Source organism: Selaginella moellendorffii, unplaced genomic scaffold (assembly GCF_000143415.4).
Source record: "Selaginella moellendorffii unplaced genomic scaffold, v1.0 SELMOscaffold_40, whole genome shotgun sequence".
NCBI lineage: Eukaryota > Viridiplantae > Streptophyta > Lycopodiopsida > Selaginellales > Selaginellaceae > Selaginella > Selaginella moellendorffii.
In genome coordinates this window covers 1,304,989-1,327,051 of record NW_003314301.1, presented here as the reverse complement: position 1 = coordinate 1,327,051, position 22,063 = coordinate 1,304,989, and the positions used below count along the sequence as shown (strand labels likewise).

General features: G+C 46.7%; 5 protein-coding genes across 5 annotated transcripts; 1 reads left to right on the top strand and 4 right to left on the bottom strand.

The window, feature by feature from the left end:
- Positions 1 to 12,395: 12,395 nt before the first annotated feature.
- On the bottom strand, positions 12,396 to 13,283 carry LOC9660671 (mitochondrial fission 1 protein A). Its single transcript, XM_024684282.1, has 5 exons — positions 13,150 to 13,283; positions 12,963 to 13,104; positions 12,781 to 12,902; positions 12,629 to 12,692; positions 12,396 to 12,571 (listed from the first exon to the last, which is right to left on the bottom strand). The coding sequence occupies exons 1-5, from the start codon at positions 13,228 to 13,230 to the stop codon at positions 12,483 to 12,485; spliced, it is 498 nt and encodes a 165-aa protein (XP_024540050.1). The 5' UTR covers positions 13,231 to 13,283; the 3' UTR covers positions 12,396 to 12,482.
- A 78-nt stretch (positions 13,284 to 13,361) lies between these two features.
- LOC9660670 (nascent polypeptide-associated complex subunit beta) lies at positions 13,362 to 14,569 on the bottom strand. Its single transcript, XM_002979175.2, has 6 exons — positions 14,453 to 14,569; positions 14,289 to 14,356; positions 14,078 to 14,226; positions 13,806 to 13,862; positions 13,708 to 13,746; positions 13,362 to 13,634 (listed from the first exon to the last, which is right to left on the bottom strand). Exons 2-6 carry the CDS (start codon positions 14,354 to 14,356, stop codon positions 13,444 to 13,446), a joined length of 504 nt encoding a protein of 167 aa, XP_002979221.1. The 5' UTR covers positions 14,453 to 14,569; the 3' UTR covers positions 13,362 to 13,443.
- LOC9634099 lies at positions 14,288 to 16,532 on the bottom strand. The gene is made up of 8 exons (XM_024684281.1): positions 16,125 to 16,532; positions 15,939 to 16,081; positions 15,817 to 15,882; positions 15,548 to 15,745; positions 15,363 to 15,481; positions 15,189 to 15,294; positions 14,453 to 15,138; positions 14,288 to 14,356 (listed from the first exon to the last, which is right to left on the bottom strand). Exons 1-7 carry the CDS (start codon positions 16,525 to 16,527, stop codon positions 14,584 to 14,586), a joined length of 1,590 nt encoding a protein of 529 aa, XP_024540049.1. The 5' UTR covers positions 16,528 to 16,532; the 3' UTR covers positions 14,288 to 14,356; positions 14,453 to 14,583.
- A 383-nt stretch (positions 16,533 to 16,915) lies between these two features.
- On the top strand, positions 16,916 to 19,254 carry LOC9634098 (basic leucine zipper 6). The gene is made up of 4 exons (XM_002979321.2): positions 16,916 to 17,734; positions 18,164 to 18,239; positions 18,317 to 18,443; positions 18,537 to 19,254. Exons 1-4 carry the CDS (start codon positions 17,103 to 17,105, stop codon positions 18,899 to 18,901), a joined length of 1,200 nt encoding a protein of 399 aa, XP_002979367.1. The 5' UTR covers positions 16,916 to 17,102; the 3' UTR covers positions 18,902 to 19,254.
- A 74-nt stretch (positions 19,255 to 19,328) lies between these two features.
- LOC112349590 (pentatricopeptide repeat-containing protein At5g16860-like) lies at positions 19,329 to 22,000 on the bottom strand. The gene is made up of 2 exons (XM_024684253.1): positions 21,954 to 22,000; positions 19,329 to 21,837 (listed from the first exon to the last, which is right to left on the bottom strand). Exon 2 carries the CDS (start codon positions 21,750 to 21,752, stop codon positions 19,458 to 19,460), a length of 2,295 nt encoding a protein of 764 aa, XP_024540021.1. The 5' UTR covers positions 21,753 to 21,837; positions 21,954 to 22,000; the 3' UTR covers positions 19,329 to 19,457.
- Between the last annotated feature and the right edge of the window lie 63 nt (positions 22,001 to 22,063).

Below are 22,063 nucleotides of genomic sequence, written 5' to 3'. Positions count from 1 at the left end.
CCCCCCCCCCGGGAGACGCACGCTTTGGGCTTTCACCCCTTGACCCGTATTAGTACTCAGATTTAGTCTCTGGCTCGATCTCGGACTCGATCTCGGATCTGACTTCGGATTCGGTCTCGAACTCAATCTCAGACTCGATCTCGGACCTGATCTTGGACCCGACCTCGGACTCGACCTCGGACTCGGTCTCGAACCTAATTTCGGATCTCGGACTCCATCTCAAACTCGGTCTCGAACTCAGTCTCCGAGTCGGTCTTGGACTTGATTCCGGACTCTATCTCGAACTCGGTCTTAGAGTCGGTCTTGGACTCGATCTTAGACTTGGTCCCATTCGATGAACTCTTTATCATTTTGGTCATGCTTTCGGGGTTCCTTTAGCTTACGACACCTCGGCGAGTTGGTTCCTTACAACTCCACCACCCATAGAAGAAGTTCGATGCCCACATCGAACGTCTCTTTTTTATCGTACGACTTGTTAACCATGTCTCCGAGGGCATCCCCCCACTTAGCGGTGTGCCTAAGTTAGCCTCCCCGGCCAAGAGCCCATGACAATGGAATATAAGTGTCCCTATACTCACCTCACCATGCCCTAGTATGGGGTCGGGACTTGAACCCAGCCTTGCTTTACTAGGGGGTTGGGATTCGAACCCAACCTCCGTAGAATACGTCTACGGATTCGACATCCCCGCAGGGAGTCGGGCGTAGTTCCCTACACCTGGTCGACCTAGCTAACCCATGTTAATTAGCTTACCTTCAGCGCGCCTTCGGGTCCCAACATATGCCATTACTCAACTTCTCAAATTGATACTTTTAATTGAACTTTGCATAAGTACATAGAGTTCTGCCTTGCAGAAATTCCTCCACTAGATCTCGCGCGTTCGCTAGGTTTTCCTCCGGTTCCCATGTTGCTTCGTAGTGTGGAAATCCTTTCCACTTCACATGGAACTTTCTCACCTCGCGTCCTTGTCGCTTGCTCTTGCGCGCATTGAGGATGGCTTCGACTTTGTATTCCTCTTCCCTTTGGATAACCTCAAGTAAAGGTCTTACTTGGTCCTTGTGAAGCGGATCCTCAAAATACAGCTTGAGTAAGTTCACGTGGAACACGGGATGCATCTTCCCCATCTCTCGAGGAAGTCAGAAACGGTAAGCCACTTTACCGATTTGAGCCTCAATCTCGTAAGGCCTCGCGAACCTGCTTAAGGAACTCAAGATCAATTCATTTACAGGAATACATGCATTTTTACCTTTGGGTCAACTTCCGGCTGATCCCACTTGGTAGCCTGAGGTTTTTGGTGTTTAGCCACACCTTCTCCCCAGCTTGGAACTCTACATCCCGGCGCTTCTGGTTTGCGTACTTAGTTTGCCTTTGTTGAGCTCATTCCAAGGAATCCCTCACTAGATTCCAAATGTTGAGTCTTTCTGCAGTGAATGCCTCCACTGCGGGTAACTCTCCATGATACTTGGCCACGCTGAGTTCCACAGGACCTTCAATAGCTCGCCCATTGATGACTTCCCATGGACTCACCCCAATGCTTGAATGTGGTGAGTTGTTATAACACATTTTTGCAAGTCCCAAATGACTTACCCAATCGGTCTGGTCTCTCGAGACATAGCATCGCAAATAATCCTCCAGCTGCCTATTCACCCTTTCTGTTTGTCCGTCTGTCAAGAAGTGTTAGTGCCATCAATCTTGACTTAATACCCATTACCTGTCTGTGGGTGATAGGCTATGTTGAATTTCAATTTGGTGCGATACTATTTTAGGAGTGTCCTCCAGAACCTACTGGTGAAGATCTTATCTCGATCTGAGATAATCTCTTCTAGCCTTCCCCGCACTCGAACCACTTGTTCAAAGAACAGCTTCGCCACACCTTCCGCATCCACTTCCATTGTGGTGGGTATGAAATGTGCCATCTTCGAAAATCAATCCACCACCACGAATATCGCATCGAACCCCTCGCTTAGGGGAAGTCCCGTGATGAAGTCCATTGTAAGACATTTCCACGGACAATCTGGAATTGGGATGCTTTGTAACAAGCCCCCACTAGCCTTAGTCACGGCTTTGATCTACTGACATGTTGGACATGTCTTTACATAGTCTTGGACATCCTTAGCCATATCTGGCCAGTGGTACTTCCTCTTAAGTAAGCCCATTGTCTTGGGCACTCCACCATGTTCCGCAAGAGGTCCGTCATGACACTCTTCTAAGGCTACCTTCCTTAGTTCCCCTTCTGGAACATACACCCTCGTTTGCTTGTAATATATGAGTTCATTGCATTCCGCATAGCCCGTTTTCTCTTCCATTGGCAGCTCACCTCTCTGATGAGCTTCCCGTGCCTCTAGATTCCTCAGAAACACTTATTGTGCTAGACCATCGTTCTCGTATACGGTTCGCACATCATCCCAAAAGGTTGCCGTCGCGCTAGATATAGCCAACTTCAAGCTCGCTTTTCGACTTAGCGCATCTGCCATGATGTTGCTCTTCCCAGGCTTGTACAGAATCTCGCAATCAAACTTGGCCAAAGCATTGGCCCACTGACCTTGTTTTCCCCTCAGGTCGGGCTGTGACAAGAAGTGTTTCGTTGCCACATTGTCCGTGTAAACCTTGAAGTGTCTCCCAAGGTAGTGTCGCCACTCCTTGAGCGCCTTGACCACCGCAAACAATTCCTTCTCATGGGCAGGCCACTTCCGTTGAGCTTTGTCCAACTTCTTCGAGAAGAACGCTACTGGATGGTTGTCTTGCTTCAAAACTGCGCCCAACGCAAAGTCTGAAGCATCTGTTTCTACCTCAAAGTCCTTACCAAAGTCTGGTAACGCCAACACGGGAGCCTTCCTCAACTTCCCTTTGAGGTGGACGAATGTCGCCTCGCATTCTGCTGTCCATACCATCTTCCCTTTTCCCGTTTGGTCCGTTAAGGGCAGGGCTACTCTCGAATAGTGTTTGATAAACTTTCGATAGTAGTTGCATAGCCCCAGGAATGCCCTTAACTCGTGTACATTCGATGGTCGCTCCCAATCCTGGATCGCTTGGACCTTCTCAGGATCCACCTTGAGCCTGTCCTTGCCCACCACATGCTTGAGGAACTTTACCTTTTGTTGAGCAAAGTCACATTTGCTCTCTTTAGCATACAGCTGATGTTCCCTTAGTTTCTCAAACACTTTCGTCAAGTGTTTGGCATGCTCCTCTAACGTTTCACTATAGATCAGGATGTCATCAATATAGACGACCATAATGTGATCTAGATAGGGTACAAAGATATGGTTCATCAACGCCGAAAACGTTGCCGGCGCATTGCATAGCCCGAAGGGCATCACCAGAAACTCGAAGCTCCTATACCTCGTTCGACAGGTTGTCTTCTCGACATCTTCCTCTGCTACCCTGATCTGGTAATATCCTGACCTTAGGTCAATCCTCGAGAAGTATTTTGCCTTTCCCAACCTATCGAACAAGTCCTCAATCCTTGGCAAAGGGTACTTGTTCTTCTTTGTATATTTGTTGAGTAACCGGTAGTCTATGCACATACGCCTAGATCCATCTTTCTTTTTCACAAATAGCACCAGTGCCCCATACGGCGACTTGCTCAACCTAACATACCCTTTGTCCACCAACTCCTCTAGTTGGCACTTGAGCTCTGCAAGTTCTTTTTCGTTCAAACGATAGGGGGGACGAACCACCACCTCAGCACCCTCAACCAGCTCAATCTTATATTCTATCGGTCGTGTGGGGGGCAACCCCGCCGGTAGCTCATTTGGCATGGTATCCTGGAATTGGTCCAACACCCATTAGATCATTAAAGATACTTCTTCCATTCCTGTCTTTTTGTCACTTCTCACCGAGAGTAAACACAAAAATGCCGCCTTGGTCCCTTTAGTGAGTTGTCCTCTCGTGAACACTATGTTTAAGCACGAATCTTTGGCCTTGCATTGCCCTACCTTTAGATCCTGGGCCTCCACCCTGGATCTTCTTCCTTAGGCATTAGCCAGTACCACAAGGTTCCTACCTTGTCCATGTAGAGCTACCACAAACCAATTAAACCAATCCATCCCGAAGATCACGTCAAATCCCGCCATGTCCAACACGGTGAAGTCCATGTCTACTTTCCAAGTCCTTACTTTGACTCTCGCTTCTCGAAGTACCTCATCGGTGCTTTGGCTACCTTGAACAAACTCTATAGTCTTTGGTTCGCCCAGCCGCTGCACCGTTAGTCCGACTTGCCAGACTATGTTTGCAGCCACAAAATTATCCGAAGCACCTGTGTCAATAAGGATCTTAACAAAGCTACCCCTGAGCTTCCCTCGGAGGGCTAGTAGATGTCGCGAATGACTCTCTACCAAAGTTGCTCATGTAATGAGTAACTTTGAGCTAGGGACTGGATCACATACCTCAGTTTGGACTTCATCCGACTTAATGGCCATATTGGCTCTGGCCTTCTTCGGGTAGGGACATTCCTCGAAAAGTGTCCCGCTTCACCGCAGTTGTAGCATACGTTGTTTCCCACGCTGCTAAATGACTTGACCTTTTTATCCGTGGGTTTGTCCCTTTTTGCTTGACTCCCCCACGTACTTGCTCGCTGGCCACCGGATTTGCCCTTCTACAACCCCGAGGACTAATTCTTAGAGAAACTCTTCTTGAATTTAACTTTGTTATATGTTCCCCTTGGTTTGGCCCCTTTGCTAAACATGGATCCCGACCCCATTGCGTTCCCCTTTCGCAAGTTATCATTGAAATGCACCTTGATGGCCGCATCTAACGCTTCCTTGTAGTTGGTCGGGTTCCAGCGCATCACCTCACCGCGAGCCCAAGTTTGCAAACCTGATATGAAGGCATGGAAGGCATCCATATCCCCCATGCCCGTGACAAATATCCTCTTTGCCATGAACCCATTCACATATTCCTGGATGGTTCCAGTCTGCTTCAGCCTACTCAGCTCATCTCTCAGATGCAGAGTAGCATTCAGAGGAATGTATATTGCGCGGATCCTCGCCTTCATCATGTCCCAAGTGGCCACCGGTCCTTCGTTGGCCTCCGTCGTTCTCCACCAAGACTTGGCATTATCTGCCAAGTATGGTTTTGCACATGGGACCTTCTCCGAGCTCGGTAATCGCAACGCTCGAAAGTAGTCCTCCATATCGTAAAACCAATCCTCCACCACCTTATAGTCATTTACTCCCTTGAAGACCGGTGGGGGCTTTGGTTTGTACTTGGGAACTGCCTGAGGGATTGATTCTACTTCGGTCTATTTGACCTTGTTTGGTTCTGCCTTAGTCCCGGCTGAAGGGTCCGCACCTTCTGCACTGCCAGCATCCGCAGTCTTTCTCTTTTTCTTCTGCTTCTTGTCACGCTTTAGCTTGCGTACGAGAGTCTTCAGTAGGGCATTAGTCTATGCCAACTGTCCTTCTAGCACGTCCAATCGAGCCTTGGACGACCAAACCTCGCCATTGGACTCCTGTTTGGAAGTTTCCTCACTAAAGTCCTCCTCATGCAAGGATTCCTCATCCATAGCCTCTTGTTCAACCGGAAGCTCCAGCTCTAGAGGAGGTTCCGTCTCCGCCTTGGTTTGCTTCCGCCCTGGCTTTGCCATCTCCCAGCAATCCGCCTCTATCCTTCGCTAGAACTGAGGAAAAGGCTCTGATACCAAATTGTAAGCTACAAATTTTTCCTTTCTAATTTGCCAGCTTACCTCGTCTATCCGTCCAACACTGCCTTGGCTTTTGCTAAGTTCCCTTACCAAGGTTCCTGCCTGTGGTACCAGCTCCTACTTGGTCCTACTTGGTTTCAGCTACTCACTACACGAGCAATGGAGTATTAGCCATCCATCCACGAATTCCCAAATCTCTCCCAATCCCCCCTCCCCGGGTTAGACTGGACTTAAGGTTCGGCTACACTCCCCACAAGCACAAGCAGCCAAGCACACCAAGCTTCCAGGTTCCTAACATCCCTTGGTACCACAAGACTTGATCATGGGACCCTCTAAATCCCAAGTCTCGGGTGCAACGCATGTTTCGGGACGCCGGGGCGAAACATCGTGGCCTAACGGCCCAATATGGGTACCTTTACCCCCCCACTTCCATCCCGAAGGGAAGGTCCAAGCCTCTAGGAAGGGCAAGGACCAATGAGCCGCATGGTACTCAAGTGGGCACCACTCCACATGAGTCGGGAGCACCGCAGTTAGTTTCCCTTTCGGGAGTGAGAGCTGCTCTTGAGCACTTCCTTGGATGGCCCCTCCGGCACCAACCAAGTCCATGCTCACTCCCACCCAAGGCCCCTCGGTCCCAGTCCCAACCTCAAGTCAGTTTGGAAGCCCCACTGGAGAGTTCCTTCAAAACTGGTTCCTGGACCTCACTATCCCTACTATACTTTTGGAACCCCCTGCAGCGCCCCCCCCCTGGGAGACACACGCTTTGGGCTTTCACCCCTTGACCCGTATTAGTACTCGGACTTAGTCTTTGGCTCGATCTCGGACTCAATCTCGGATCCGACTTCGGATTCGGTCTCGAACTCGATCTCAGACTCAATCTCGGACCCGATTTTGGACCCGACCTTGGACTCGATCTCGGACTCGGTCTTGGACCCGATTTCGGATCTCGGACTCCGTCTCAAACTCGGTCTCGAACTCAGTCTCCGAGTCGGTCTCGGACTCAATTCCGGACTCTATCTCGAACTCGGTTTTAGAGTCGGTCTTGAACTCGATCTTAGACTTAGTCCCATCCGATGAACTCTTTATCATTTTGGTCATGGTTTTGGGGCTCCTTTAGCCTACGACACTTCGGCGAGTTGGTTCCTTACAATAGGCCTTTATGGATCTCAAAGAGTTATTAACTTTTCTAGTTTTGGCACATCCTGACTACACTCAACCTTTTATTTTGTGTGTGGATGTTTTAGATATCAATCATAGAGGTGTCTTAATACAAGAAAGTACGAGTGTGCCTAGTTAGTATTATCGTATTGCATACATCAACTATATATTACAACTAATAGAGGTGAACTACTCCACAATAGAGAATAAGTGTTTAATAGCAATTTGGGGTTTCAAGAAGCTTCATAAGTATTTGCACAATTTTTGAACGTTGCTAAAATGTGATCATGCTATAATTACTTCATTATTGAAGCGGAAAAATTTTGTTGGTCATACTGCTCAATGGGCTATAAAGCTTCAAATATATAATTTCAAGGTTGTTTATTATTTAGAAAGTTCTATAGTTGATGTTAATCCCCTTTCTCAAGCTTTTCTCCCTTCTTTGCTCTCTTCTTTTGTTCTTGACAAGTTTGTTATTCTAGCACTTATAGATTTTATGCTGTTGGTAATTGCTATATTTAATATTTAGTATCCATAAGGTGCAAAACAAGATTTACCTTCTTTTAATAAGGTTTGTGAGGCTCAAAAAGTTGAACTATAGATTTAAAAGTTTTGTAAGGGGTTTAAATATCCTGTATTACTTGTTAATGATTTACCATTTTAGCATTTACATTCTCAATATTGCCTTAAAGACAACTTTCTTGGGACTGATCTTTGATAATCATTTATAGCTGGTGGTACTTTCAATATTTATTTCATGCTTTTTCCATATTTATCATAACTCTCCTATTCTAGGCTATATCAATGTGTGGTTAAGAAACTATATAAGTTTTTCTATTGGCCATAGATGCAATGTGATATTATCTGATATGTGAGTAGTTGTGTTTAGTGCCAAGCCCATAATACTCCCTTTTGTGCTACAAAAGAATGGTTAAAGTCAATTATAATTTCTCATCCATTTGAGTTTGTGGTATTTGATCTAATAGGACTTCCATAATGGACTGTTGGCAATGAGTATGTTATTGTTGTTTTCGACTACTTTACTTGTTGTGTAGAAGTCAATACTTTTGCTAGTGTGTCAGTAATTGTTGTTGCGTAATTCCACCTCAATAATTGGTGTTCTAACAATTTTATCCAAAGCAAATACTCTCAGATAATAGTTTCAAATTTATAATTGAGGTATTTCATATTTTAACATCTTGGTTGGAGATACACTATATTTTCACAAGTGCTTATCATCCATAGATATATGGTTTAGTGGAATAACTCATTCAAACCTTTAAAAAGATGATCGTGAAGTATCTAAATTTTCAACATTCAAATTAAGATGGTTATTTGCTATCTCTTTGGTATGTGCATATCACAAGATAGAGTTATGTTAGTGATTTACTATGTAAACTCTTATATGGTCATGATTCAATACTGCCAACAGAGTTGACTTTACCTTTGTAATATAATTAACTAAAGATAATAATTTGAGAGACGATTTATAGGGTTCAAATATAAAGAGAAAAGGCACATGAATAAAAGTGCACCCTTTTTCCAATTGATTAAGGGTTTTGGGATATTTGGGGTTAAGCATCATTGGTTTGAATAGTACTGGGCTAGGTGACTTCCTGGGAAGTCTATACTCACAAGCTTACATTTGGTATTAAAGCGGTCTTGGGTCCGACTATATTAGTTGGATAAAGGAATCACACCACATATTAATTAACATCTAAGTTTAGTTTGCTCTGGTTGGGCTCAATCGAAGGGGTAGAGTGTAAAGATAGGGAAGCTCTCAGAAAAGTTATGGCTGTTAACTTCTATTCACGAGGCTGTGAATTTATAAAGAAGTATGGTGAATTATAAGTAACCAAAGAGAATGACTTAAAAGATGATCTATAAAGTTTAAATATAAAGAGAAAGAGTTTATAAATAAAAATGCACCCTTTTTTCAATCAGTTAAGGGTCTTGGGATACTTAAGGTTAAACATTTTTAGGTTTGAATAATACTAGGTTGAGTGACCTCTTGGAAAATCTAAGCCCATGAGCTTACATGTGATTGCCACAAGCTGTCAATGCTAGGTTTGGCATGATGTTTAGCAAACTAATCCTCCAAAACTTTAACTACCTTCCATTCTTCTAAGAGGAGAGGATGAATGGATGTTTAAGTGTACAATTACAATGTTGTATACTAATATTAACAGTCATACACTAAAATTAGCATAGTGGGATTTTTATAGGCATTAAATTAGTTTTAATCTGGACCACTTGCTCCTATATAGAAGTTAGGTTTTTTGGGCTAATTGACTTGCACATTTTTATATACTCACAAATTATATTTTTAATATTTCTTTAAATAATATTTAAGTAAGGTAGATGATTAATAAAGTAGAGTGAGCAATAAATAAGTTCTCATAGACATTACTCTTTTATGTGATTTTAAATAAAAATAAATATAATAAATTTATCTTTCAGTCCTTTTGTATCATTCTTGTATTTAAGATGGGCTGATTTCAAAAAGAGAGAAGCTTCTTAGAATGAACCAAGTAGTGTATGCATCATAGTGACTTTCGCTTTTCTTTCCAAAATAAGAATTGCTTTTTACTGATATGGGGCTGGGATAAAAATAGATTTTATTTTTTTCTGTTTATAAAACTTAATTTTTGGTTTTATTAAGCAAACATGTAAGATTAATCTTGTGTTTATAAATTATAAACATATTTATAATTATGCCTTTTATTTTATCAATTGGATTAATAAGTAGGAATAACACTACTATTAAGTAAACCAAACATTGCTACATGCAATGCGTAGTAAATTAGTATTATATATTTAAATCCATTGTCTTTGTTTAATTTTAAATTACAAGCCATTCTTGTATAATGTTAAAAACTCATATCTTCAATCTATAGTGCCATTAGACAAATCATAAATCTCCTCGAACTAGTTAAATCGAAAGAAGACCATACTAAGTTCTGGAATGTAAGCTCATGAGCCCAGAATGGTGACAAGCCAAGACCATAACCTACAAAAAATTTAGTTCTGCAGCTATAGCCATCTTGGTGAAAACCCTAGTCACTCTCATGTGCCGAATGGAAATTTCAATATAGTGGATGAAATATATCCATTGAACCCTAAGGTTGGTTTTTGTATATGGCAAAGGAAGAAAAAAAGCCCACACGGAGGTACGCTCCTTACAAAGCCAGGACGTCCCAGAACCGCATGACATTGTGGAGATCTTGAGCAGGCTGAGGTACGGTCTGGTGTACGAAGATGGCAGAGTCTTGGAGGTCTGGGACATGGAGAGGGATCGCTTTGTCAACTACAAGCTGCCATATCCGTCCCAGATCAAAGGTAATCTGTGTGGAGCCGCGGGTGGAATCCTCTTCTTCAAGGAGCGGACAGACAACACTATATCCGCTTGGAATCCGGTGACTGGCTTCACCAAAGAGATCGAGCCTCCATCACTGGACGCCGAGTTTCTCGTTATTGCAACGCCTATGTCCCACAGGCTGTGCAAGCTAAACTCGAGCCTCAAGCTCGAGGCAGTGGACGACGCTCCCCCGGCGCAAGAGTGGACGGGGATGTGCTACCTGGGCGATCGATTCAACCACGACTCGGGCATCAGGCTCGAGTGCTCCACACGCCTGATGTACTCTCACGTTCTTGACACTTGCTCGCTGCAAGCGCTGGACGTTTTGGAAGCTCACATTCTGCCAAGAGCAATTGGTGTCCCCAGGCCCGTCAAAGGACGCAGCTTTCATCTCCCTCCCAGCACCGGGAGCGTCAAGTACCGCTTCTTCCAGCTCGAGCACGACGTTCTCGCGTGTGTTTCCATGGAGAAGCGTTTGCACTTTGAAGGGTGCGTGAGGATCTGGCTCTACACTCCCAACAAGAAAAGAACTAAGATGGGAACTTGTCCCGCTTGCCGTGCTACAAGGATGTCCCAGGGGCGCGTGGATCTGGAGCAGCCTTTCTGCGCTTGCAAGAGCAACGAGAACTGGGAGGATGTATCGAGATTGCCGGACAAGTACGTGCATGGGCTGATGGCGCAGGGTGGTGGCTGCAGCTGGTTTGCTTTTGGGATGGGTAACGTTGTTTTGGTGGCTTTTGTTTCCACCAGTGGCGATTTGAGCGCTTGCAACGACGTGTTTTGTTTCAAGCTGGCATCCAGAGATTGGAGTCGTGTGGCCAATCCATTCAGAAGATCTCGTGGTGTCAACTGGAACAACATGAGCTCGTGGTACCCGAGCTACTATAATCTTGACATGATATAAGACATGTGTTCTATTTACAACAGTAAGAATACAACCAAAGAATAATAGAAATTTCTGTAACATGTTAAAACATAAAACTTCCATTTTTAAATTCAGATTTTAATGCGCCAAGAACAGCGATGGAGCTTGCCTTGCTCCACTTCCTCCACCCTCCTTGACATCGCTTCTTCCACCTTATTCATGTGGCACCCAATGTTCAACCAATGGATTGATCTTATACTTGGACACCATTTGAGGGAGCCTTTATCTTCCAATCCTTCAAGAACATGAGCTTCAGTGTTTCAATGTGTTCAAGGTGAAATAAGCATTATTGTGACATCCATTTTTTACTGTATTAATTGGGTGAATATTACTTTTTCTTTTTGCCATTTGCAATATATGATATATTTTTCTTCTTCACATGACTTGACAATGATTTGTTTGGAGTCTTACAACTTTCTTGTACATTTAACAAGTTCCAATGCTCAAATAAATATATACTTTTAAAAGTTTTCATTTCTTAAATAATGTTTTTAAATTTTAAAAAATTGATTTTTATTAAATGTTTTATTTAAATTTAATATTTTCAAAATTACTATTATTTGTGTTAGTGTAAACCATTCTACACTTCAGTTCTTTTTGGTTCATAGTGAAATTTGTTTAAATTACATTTTGAGGCTAATTTTGCATGTCATAGAGAGGTAACAACTCCCAGTAGAGTAAATCCTAATAAAATTTCACTCATTGTTTAAGATTTATAAATAATAATAATAATAATAGCTTTTTAAAAGATAAATACTTAATATAAAATTTAGTAAATGTTCAAGAAAGTTAGTGTAAATTGGGTAATAAAAGATTATAAATTGAAATTTATGACTTTTTTGTTTTCCACATAAAAAAATTTATTTGCAAATACCAAAAGCTTTTATTTAATATGCATTTCAACTTACAATATATTTTATTTTAACTTTGAATGTAAAGTGTTGAATTACTAAGATTTAAACTTATAATACTCTCTTCATTAAAAGAATATAATTTTTATTTTAAAGTTTTAAAATTGTTATTATTATCAAATTTTTAATAATCAAGACCCTTGGATAATTGCTATTTATATTCAATTGTCACATTTTAGCCATAAAAAATGTATTTTCTTTAAGATACACATTCAAAACATTTAAAAACTAAAAATATTAAAATTATAAATATAATTTTATTTCACATTCTTTTTTATTGTAAGTTTTTAAAAAGATTCTGCTCTCACCACTTTCAGACTGCCGCTAGGTTTGATGCGTCCTCCCGCTCGGAGAAATCACAACAGGCTCTTAGAATAGAATTCAAAGACGTCTAAGACACTCCGTGCTTCAAGTAAAATAGAATTGGATCTGGTATGCATACACTTTACACAAAAAACGTTACCACAATTATAACGGGGCCTTGTCCGAAGTTATCGCTTCCTGGCGGCCACTACACAAGCCACCCCGCTCGCAACCAGTCCCACGGCCGCTGCCGCAATTCCCACCCCGATAATTCCATCTGAGAAACATACCAAGAATTAACTTCTCACTTTGAAAAGCCAGTACAAGCTCTAACCTTTTGCGATCTTGTCTTCGATCAGAGACCTCAACATCAAAGCTTGGCGAAAATCGGGAGCAATCTGTGAAGAAACACAGCTTTCAATTGTGAGAGAGAGACGAGGAATGAAAAGGATTTAAACAACTTGCAAGGAGAACGAGAAAGTTTACCTCGAGAGCTTGCTCGACCAATCGCCGGCTCTTGACGTAGTCACCATTCCTGTAGTGGCCAACAGCCAGTAAGTAGAGAATCTCTCGCGTTTGGAGCGGTCCAGCCTTCTTATCAAACGCAGCTGTTTGTAAATTCTCTCGAGCTAAATTCTTGCTAGAAATCCACAAAGAACATCACAGACCTTCCAGCATCGCAATGCCTCGAAGAACATTAGACGGCTCTCTCGAGTGGACGAGCGCCCAGGCGAGGCGCATCAGGCTCTCGTTGCGATCCTTTTCCGGCGTAATTCCAGCTCCTTCCTTGGCGACCTCGCTCTCGCATCTCTGCTCCAAAGCATCCATCAAATTCTCCCGAAAATCGAAGCTTACACTGATCATCTCGCGATCTGTCCAGGGCAGCGTATCATCACTGCTGAAAATCGTAGAGAGCTTGTTGAAAATCGCCGCCATCGCTTTCGCTCGGACCTCTCCTCCAAAAGTCCTCGCCCTGGAGCTAGGGTTCTCAAAAAAAAGAAAGCTCTCGGATTCGCGCCACGTGTGCGACCGGATAGGCTAGATTAATAAATCCTAAAAATAATATGTGACGCGTGATAGGAAAATAGAAAAAAAGGAGAATATGCCCTAGGGGCTACAAGTACATAGCAAGAATATTCTCTGCTAGTATCACGCGGTTGCCACAACCTCTTCGGGAGGATTGGCGGCAGGCTTTTCGAAAGTTTCGCCAGGAACAAGGTCGGGAACATCCTCGTCGTCCTCGATGGTGCCAAGCGGAGCTCCGCCGCCGCCACTCTCTTGCCGCTTGAATTGTTGCGCGATCTTCTTCAAGTTCTCCAAGTTATCCGGCCCCGAGAAACCTGCAGTCGATTGGATTGATTCGATCGCAAAACATCAATACAAATCCAAGCGAGAACAATGGCCAAAACTTACCGAGCTGGTTGATGATACCAGGCAGCAGTTCCGTGAGCTCTGGCGATCGATCGAAAAAAGGATTAGCTAAACACTTTGATACTTTCTCTGGAGCTTACTCTTTGTCTGGACGGGTCCGCTCACGACCCAAGTGTTAGCAGCTATCGAGGCTTGGACTGTAAAACATGAGAGCGTCAGTAAACATTGGAAGAACTTGTTCGACTAACAAGAATGGAAAAGAGAACACTGGAAGAACTTAATCGATGGGAATGGAGAATTGGAAGAATTTAACAAGGTGAAAAGAAGTAATGAAGAAAAAAAAGGTTGGTCGATCGGATCTAAGAAAAAAAAAAGCCTGGAAGAAAATGGAGGAAAAAAAATGGTTCCAAACCTTTGGGACTGACAAAGTGAAGAACAATGTCGTCCTTGAAGATGTTAACTTCCTCGATTCCGGGAATGGTGTTCACGCCCAGCCTCTTGAGCGTGTTCTGGAGACGCTTATCGTCGGTCGTCGTCGTCTTATGTACAGCCTTTTTCTTCCTGCGCCAGAAAACAAAAATCCATCAGCTCAAACAACGAAATCACCAATGCCGCCGAAATACCTCCTCACTGTGCCCTTTCCACCGGTGCGCACAGCACTAGCCATCTTCATCAGCTTCTCTCGATTCATCTGGCAAAATCCCGCGGCAAATGAGTGAGAAATCTCCAGAAATGCCTCGCGGCGGCGCCCTAGCACGCCGCAAATCGGTGGATTGGAGGCGCGTACCTTTGCGGCTGTGTGTGGCAAACCGGTGAAGAGATATGAGCGCCTAGAACCCTTGGCGACGCCAAACCAGCTCGCTCGCTATAAAACACAAACGCTCAAACCCTACGCCACAAACCCAAGCCCGAGAACCTCTACAATCCCAGCCCTTGATTTCCACACAATCTGGCCGTCCACGTGCCGACACCATATTTGAACTCGCGCGTCTTCCAGTTCCAGGCGATGCCGCGTGCCGCGAAGCTAACCATCGCTGCTGGATCGCCGAAAGCTCTCAATCTCGCCGCGATGCTTGGCGAAGAATCCAGCGCGCGATCGCTGGAATGGATTGGATGATCCATCCAGCTCGTTTTTGCTGCGTCGCCGGAAGAGATCTCGGAGAATTCGCGCTGCTGCTGCTGATGGGAGTGATCGATCGTCTCGTCGTCGCTGTGGAGTGAAAAGCCTTCCATTTCCCAATCGACGTGCTCCCAGATCCCGCTCGCTCGCCGAGCCAGATAGAGCTTGCGATCTCTCTCGCGGGCTAGTCTCTCGTTCGCCACCAGCTGCTGTAGCTCGCCTTTCATCCCCCGCATTCTCTCTTCCACGCGCTGCGCGACGGCGTCGTAGAGAGCATCGGTTGTGAGTTCTTGGTCCTTGCATCTGGCAAGCAAATCGTCCACGAGAATTGGATCTCCCACAAGAACAGTCACCTGCAAAGAAAGCTCTGTGAAGGAACACGAACACGAGACGAGACAAATACCTTCTTGCAGATGTGCGGGAACTTGCTACCAATCGGCAAAACTTCTTGCATGCCTTCGTGCATGAAAGGGATGATCACAGGCGTCTCCTTCGCATCCATGACTAGCCTTCATCACACAAAACAAGGGGCATTAGATAGCTCGCAGCAAGTAAGAAAAAGCTCACACAAGATCACCTCCCAACCCCTCGTTTCACATTTCCCAAGGTTTTCCCACCATCTCGAGATCGACTGCCTTCGGGGAAAATGTGTACCCAATCTCCGTGGTTGAGTTTCTCCAGCGCAAGGTCCATGCCCTGTAAGAAAATTTACTACGCGTCAGTGGACTTTCCAAAGGTTGCAGAGACAAGAAAAAAGTATACCTCCTGGTAAATGCCTTTGCCGCGAGAAACTGGCAGCACCTTCAAAGACGTAAAGAAGATAGACTTGGGCACGGACGTGAAACATCGGTCAGTAGCGCACAACGTCCATCTTAGCATCCTTTCATGAAGCAGAATCTGAGGCGATAGTAAAGAAGCTGTGACCAAAGGATCATCCATTGCGGCAACGTGATTGCTCAGCTACACGAAAGTAAAAACTGCGTTAGAACATCATACCAGAGAACAGAAGAGAAATGAAAAGAGAAGCTCACCGTTAGTAGACCCGTGCTTTGGGGGCGATGTAGAAGTGCTTTCTCAAGCTTCTCCAAGCCATAGACCTGTTTGCTAGAAGTAAGTGGCAGAAAAAAATCGAGAGAAGAGACGAGCCACAAACCTCAGTGTGGTTAAGTCCATGCATGAAAACATGGCAAACATTTGCGAGAACTGGAACAGCTATGGCACGAAGAACACGGACGGTTGGAGAGTCCTCGGAAATTTTCTTCTTTAGATCATCGTCGATAGTTGCAGCGCCCCGGCCTGTCCAAAAGTTAAGGACTGTGTAGAGAAAGTTTCCACTCACCTTTGAAGAATTTTCTTCTGGTGGCCAGCTCTTCCAAGAACCCCTGTGGAGCTTCATGCGCTTCGGCGTGAGCGGAGGAGCCACCGACAAGAATCGCTCCACCGAAAGCTCCAGCGATGAGATTCCGGAAGCTTGGAATGCGATCGGCGATCGAGATTTTCCTCCACGCCCGCTGTCGCTGCCGCAGATTCTTGGCAACCCGCGCAAACACGACGTTTCCCTTGAATACCCTGGCGACTACGAACCCCGTCCTGGCCCTGCCAAGCGCTGCTCCACGCACCACACCGGATCTTTGCTGCGATTGCCTGAGAGAACTGTGTGCTTGCGCTGCGCAGAGGCGATCCCTCACTCGCTCTTTCATCGCGCGCAAATTTCCCCTCCACCGCCTCGCATTCTCTTCCATGAGCCCAAAACCCTAGCTGGAACTTTGCCCTAAAATCAAATAGTATGTACACTTAATTTTTAATCAGCATGATCTACCCACATTCACATGGTATGTTTGTATCACGGACAAATTCATCATTATCATTGCCACTTAACAACTGGATTAATGTAAACTCCGCCACATACATCGTCTAGGATCCAGCTGTTGACAGGAAATTTACATCAGATCTTAGCCGTCTGCTGCCAGGCATTTCATCCCAGCCAGTCATCATCTCGTGGGTTTCACCAAATCCTGACCGTTCTTTCGAAAACTACGAATCGCAACCATCCATCGCGGAATTTACCCCGTGACGTCCTTTATACTTGAAATTACACATTAAAGAACAAGAGAAGAGAGAGAGAGAGGGAGTAGACGATGGCTGCGGCCTCACTGGAGAAATTTCTAGGGTTAGCGCCAAGGAGGGATCCACAGCTCTAGATCTGGATTGTGGACCCTAGATCTTGCTCGGTGGAGCTCGGCGATTCCCGGGATTGCATGCTTTTTCCTTCTTTTATCGTCCAGGGATCGATCAATCCACTCCATCGCAGCGAAGAATGTCGAGCTCGCAGCTCGGGCGAAGCGACAAATCCTCCTCAAGGTGTGTAAACTGGGGGCATTCCATGGCGCTCAATCACCTCCCGCCGAAGAGTCCAGCGATTCCATCCTCTACTTCGTCGTCCCAGCCGTGCGTTGGGCCGCCCTACCCTGGATGCGTGGTTAGAGTTCCTGGCTATGGCGCCGCGGCTGTGGCGCATCACCATCGCCGGAGCCCATCCGCGAGCTTTGTCCCGGACGTGGAGCCCTCTTGGCTCGAGGAGCTGCTCGATTCGCCCAAGGCGCCCGAGAGGCCGTCGCGCGCGTCTCACAGGCGATCCGCCAGCGACAGCATCACCTTCTTGGAGGCTCCATCCAACCTCCGAAAGATCGATGACATTGCCGAGGAGGACGAGTGCTACTTCGATCGGGAAGAACAGCAGCTCGCGGCCATGTTTAGCGACGTCGTCCAGATATCCGATGGAGGATGGTCTCAGCAAGATCGAAGAGCTCCTCATCCCTTCCGGACTTTTCCTGGAGATTTGAGCTACGTTGGTGGATCAAGGATGGGGAATGACGCCGAGCAGCAGCATGACAACGAGCAGTCACAGCTCCAGGGCGATCAGAGCGCTGATTCCAAGCGCTCCAAGAGGTAAGATATTGTTTAGATAGCTTTTTTTTTTTTTGGCTTCCTTTTGCTGGTAGGCTGGGCACTTCGGTGGTGGTCTGTTCCTCCTCTAGGACCTGTGTCATACTAACTGTGGCTTTCTCTTCTCTTTGTTCGTATTTTTCAGGACACTAGCTCATTTCGTTTTGTCTGATTGTTTTTTTCCTTCTCGTTTTTCTCATTTTACCTTTGTGTTTGGTTTTTATCGTTGGCTTTAAGGTGGTAATAACTCTGTTCCTTCTCTTTGTTTCTCGTTTTGCTAGCTACTATGGTTGTGTTTGCTTCTCGATTTTATATGTGCTTGCTTTCTAAGATTTATCTGTGTGGTTTTCTTTTCTCTCTGGTTGGTTTCTAGGATTTTTCTGGCTATCATTCTAATGGTTGTTGTTTCTGTTTTTCTTTTCTGCGGGACAGGCAATCAGCCCAGCGCTCCAGAGTGCGAAAACTTCAATACATTCATGAGCTGGAGGGTAACGTCAGTGACTTACAGGTACCGCTGTGTGCAGCTTTGTGCTGAAGCACTTGTAATCAATCATTCGTTTAATGTTTTGCTTTTCTTTTCTCCAGAATGAGGTGTCTGGGCTGTCGACACAAGTGGCACTGCTCGAGCACCAGCGCCTGGCGCTTCACTTGGACAACGCAGCCCTCAAGCAGAACGTTGCTGGTCTGGCTCAGGATGCCCGGATTAAAGATGGTAAAGCAGCCACCACTTTGCAAAATCTCCTTTCCTATATTTTCTGGCCTGTCGTTGTTTAACTTTCACTCTTTTTCTTTTTTCGCTTTACAGCTCACAACGAGGCCCTGAAGAAAGAGATCCAGAGGTTGAGATTCTTGAAGCAGCAGCAGCAACGACTTAGGCAGCAGCTGGCTTTAGCTTCTTCGGCAGCAGGAAATAATGTAGAGACGACGACAACAACAACAACAACAACAACGAAACATGTGAGGCGAGCAAGCGCGGGGTCAGTCCAGGATCTGGGCTCCTCGGCGGCAGCAGACGTCCTCGATTACTCCTTTGTAAAGTTTGTCGAGAAGACTGACAGTCCGGTGCTGCGTTCCAGCTGCACCATGGCCGGGAATGGCAAGAGCTTAGAAGTTGGAGCGAGCAGGCTCTCCGGAGCACCACCAGGTTTCATCGTCCACAACCATTTGTAGAGACGATCAAGACGAAGAAGAGGCACAGCAGGAAAGACAGGCAAGGAAAAAAAAAAAAAAAACTAATGGAACAGAGACAGGGACACGGGTGAAAGAACAGGGAAAAAAGAGGAGGAAAACTAGAACAGGCTCAGAAGAAGCGGTGGCACTTGGAAGTTTGGGAGCTTTTCTATTAGTCTGTACATTTTTTTTTCCTCTACTCCGGCTGACGACACAGGGATTGGAGTAGAGGGTGATCGGATTGGTGGTGGACAGAGATGGTGGCTTGGCTTGGGACTAGCCCCTCGGTGATTTTAAAGACAGGAAGGAATAACAGTAAGCATGGAATGGGAAGAAGATTTCTCAAGGTGAAAGGAGAAGAAAAAGAAGTGTTGGTCTGGGATTATGAAGAAATGGCGGTGGAGAAGGGAGGAGAATAGGAATTTTTTTTCTTTGGGGGTAGCAGAGCTCGACAGGAGGAAGAAAAAGAAGAAAAGGAAAGATTTTGTCCAGAGCACGCTCGTTGATCGGGAAAAATGGAGAACCAATGAAAGATGAGCGATGGTTTTCTTTCTCCTTAAATGCCTCTCACTCGAGAAAAGCGCACTGCTTTTAGATCGCTGTAAGCGAGTGCTCGTGGTGATCGGCGAGTTTGGCGATGGAAAGTGCTTCTTCCATTATCAAAGGCGTGAAAGCCAGCGGGATCTACGCACTCGATCACTCGAGCTTCGAGCAGTGACAGAGCTGCGATGATCCTGTGACACTCGCGGCAAACATTCTCGTGAGTCTTTACAATGCGAATCACGCTACCTGGATGAGCGCTGCTCCTCACGACTCCACACGCCGCAGCCAGCCTTTCGCTGTGTCCACAAAGCTTGTCCGAGAGTGGAGGAGCTCCTGGGATCTCCTTGAGCTTCTTGACGAAGCTCGAGTTTCCTGGGCTATAAAAGTCTCCGGCCACGAATCTGTGCACCACCCCCTCCTCGTCCGTCCACCAGCTTTGAGCTCTCGAAGAACTTCCTCTCGAGAGCTCCATCTCTTCCCCGGCGATGCCCGCCATGAGGAGATATGCCGCGGCTTTCTTCTCGTCCAGGCGCACAAGTTCCTCGAAAGCTATCTTCCCGACTCGCGAGTTCTTCCATTTCCGGCACGCTCCCAGCAGCGTCGTCCATGTAACCACGTCCGCTCTCCAAGGCATCGCTGTTATTGTCTCGAGAGCCTCGTCTAGCCGGTTTGCTCTTCCCAGCAGATCGACCATGCAGTGATAGTGCTCAATTCCGGGAGTGATCCCATACTTGGACGACATTGCTGCGAAGTAGCTCTTGCCTTTGTCGACGTGACCAGCGTGGCTGCAAGCGTTGAGAACGCACAAGAACGTAACTTCGCAAGGATGCTGTCCCTGTTCTTCCTGGATCCTGTCCACCAAGCTATAGACTCGCTCACTGTCACCTTGCCTGCCGTAGCCTGCTACTAGAGAGCTCCAAGTTGCGAAATCCTTGTTCTCGCTGATCGTGGAGTCGAAAACCAGCTGGGCATCCACCATGCTCCCGCACTTCCCGTAGAAATCCACCAGAGAAGTTGCCACCACCGCGTTGGAGTCGAATCCACGCCGGGAGATGTCTCCGTGGATGGCTTTCCCGGCCTGTAGAGCTCCCAAGCTCGAGCAAGCCTTGAGAGCGGCGACGCAAGAGCACGAGTCGTCGTCCGGCTTGAACTCGCGCGAGAGGAGCTCGAGAGCAGCCTCTCCCTGCCCGTTGTCGGCGTATCCTTGTAGCAGAGCCGTCTTCGCGGCCAGAGTTTTCACTGCCATCTTCTTGAAGCTCCAGCGAGCGTCCACCATATCTCCACACTCGGCGTACACGGCGATGGCGCTGCTGGCTATGAAAGCGTGCGAGTCCCACCGCTCTTTCGCCGCTCGAGCATGCACGGCCATGGTCTTCTCGAGTGCCGCGACTTTCACAGCACCACCATCGCTCAAGCTCTTGGGAGCTTCTCTTCTCGCCAGCCCCCCGCAGGCCTTGAAAGCCGCGGTGAAAGTCGGAGCGTCGGGAGGATGATCCAGGTGAGTGAAGAGCAGCAGAGCCATCTCGGGCTCGTTGTTCTCGGCGTAGGCCAGGATCATCGCGTTCCAGGACACCAAGCTCCTGGAGCTCGACCCTGCCTCCCAGCGTTTCTGAGAGCTCGTCCGGGACAAGCTCTCAAAAACGCTGCGAGCCAAGCCCAAGCTCCCACACTTGGCGTAGACGTCGATGAGCGTGTTGGCCACGAATGTATCCAGGCATCGTCTCCTCGCGGCCTCGGAGTGAAGCGCCATTGCTTTCTCCAGGCACCGAAAATTCACCTCGCTTCTAGCCTGCCCGCCACCTTTGTTCTCTTCTAGTGCTGCTAGATTCGCCACAGCCTTTAGCGCAGCAACAAAGCTGCGAGCATCCGGCTCGCACTCCCCAGACTCGATCATCCGAGAAAAGATCTGTAGAGCTTCCTGGCCACCGTCTTTTCTCTCGGCAAATCCCAGAACCAACGACGTCCAAGCCACCACATCGCGACGAGCAATGCCGTGAAAGGTCCTGCTAGCATCCGCCACGCTCCCACACCTCGCGTACATATCCACCAGAGCGTTGGCGACGAACACGTTGTTCTTCACGAGCCCATTCTTAGCGGCATGAGAATGGAGAGCCATTCCAACCTCCAGAGGATCTGGCAGCTTCCCTCTATCAGTGTTCCTCCCGTAATTTCCCTTCTCTGCGATGCTAGAGCACGCTTTGATCGCTGCCACGAAAGCTTGAGCGTCTGGCCGGCATTGCTGCTGGATCATCTCACCGAATAGCTCGATCGCACGCTCGCCCTGGCCGTTGTCCACGAATCCCAGCATGAGAGCCGTCCAAGAAACTACGTCGCGGCATTGCGGTGGAGTGAGATCGAAGAACACGGCCGATGCGTCCTCCGTGCTGCCACACCTGGAATACATATGAATCAAGCTGCTCGCGACGAAAGGATCCGGGGCAATGCCGCCCTGGATCGCTTGTGCGTGGATCTTTCGCCCAGCTTCCAGATCCCGGGCTTTGCTACACACCTTCAATGCCTGGAGAAGACGAGAAATCTCGCGTTTTCGGTCTTCCATCCCTCCAAACTCCTTTGGCAGCGCCTCCGACCGAGCTGCGCGACAACGCGCCATTGCCCAAG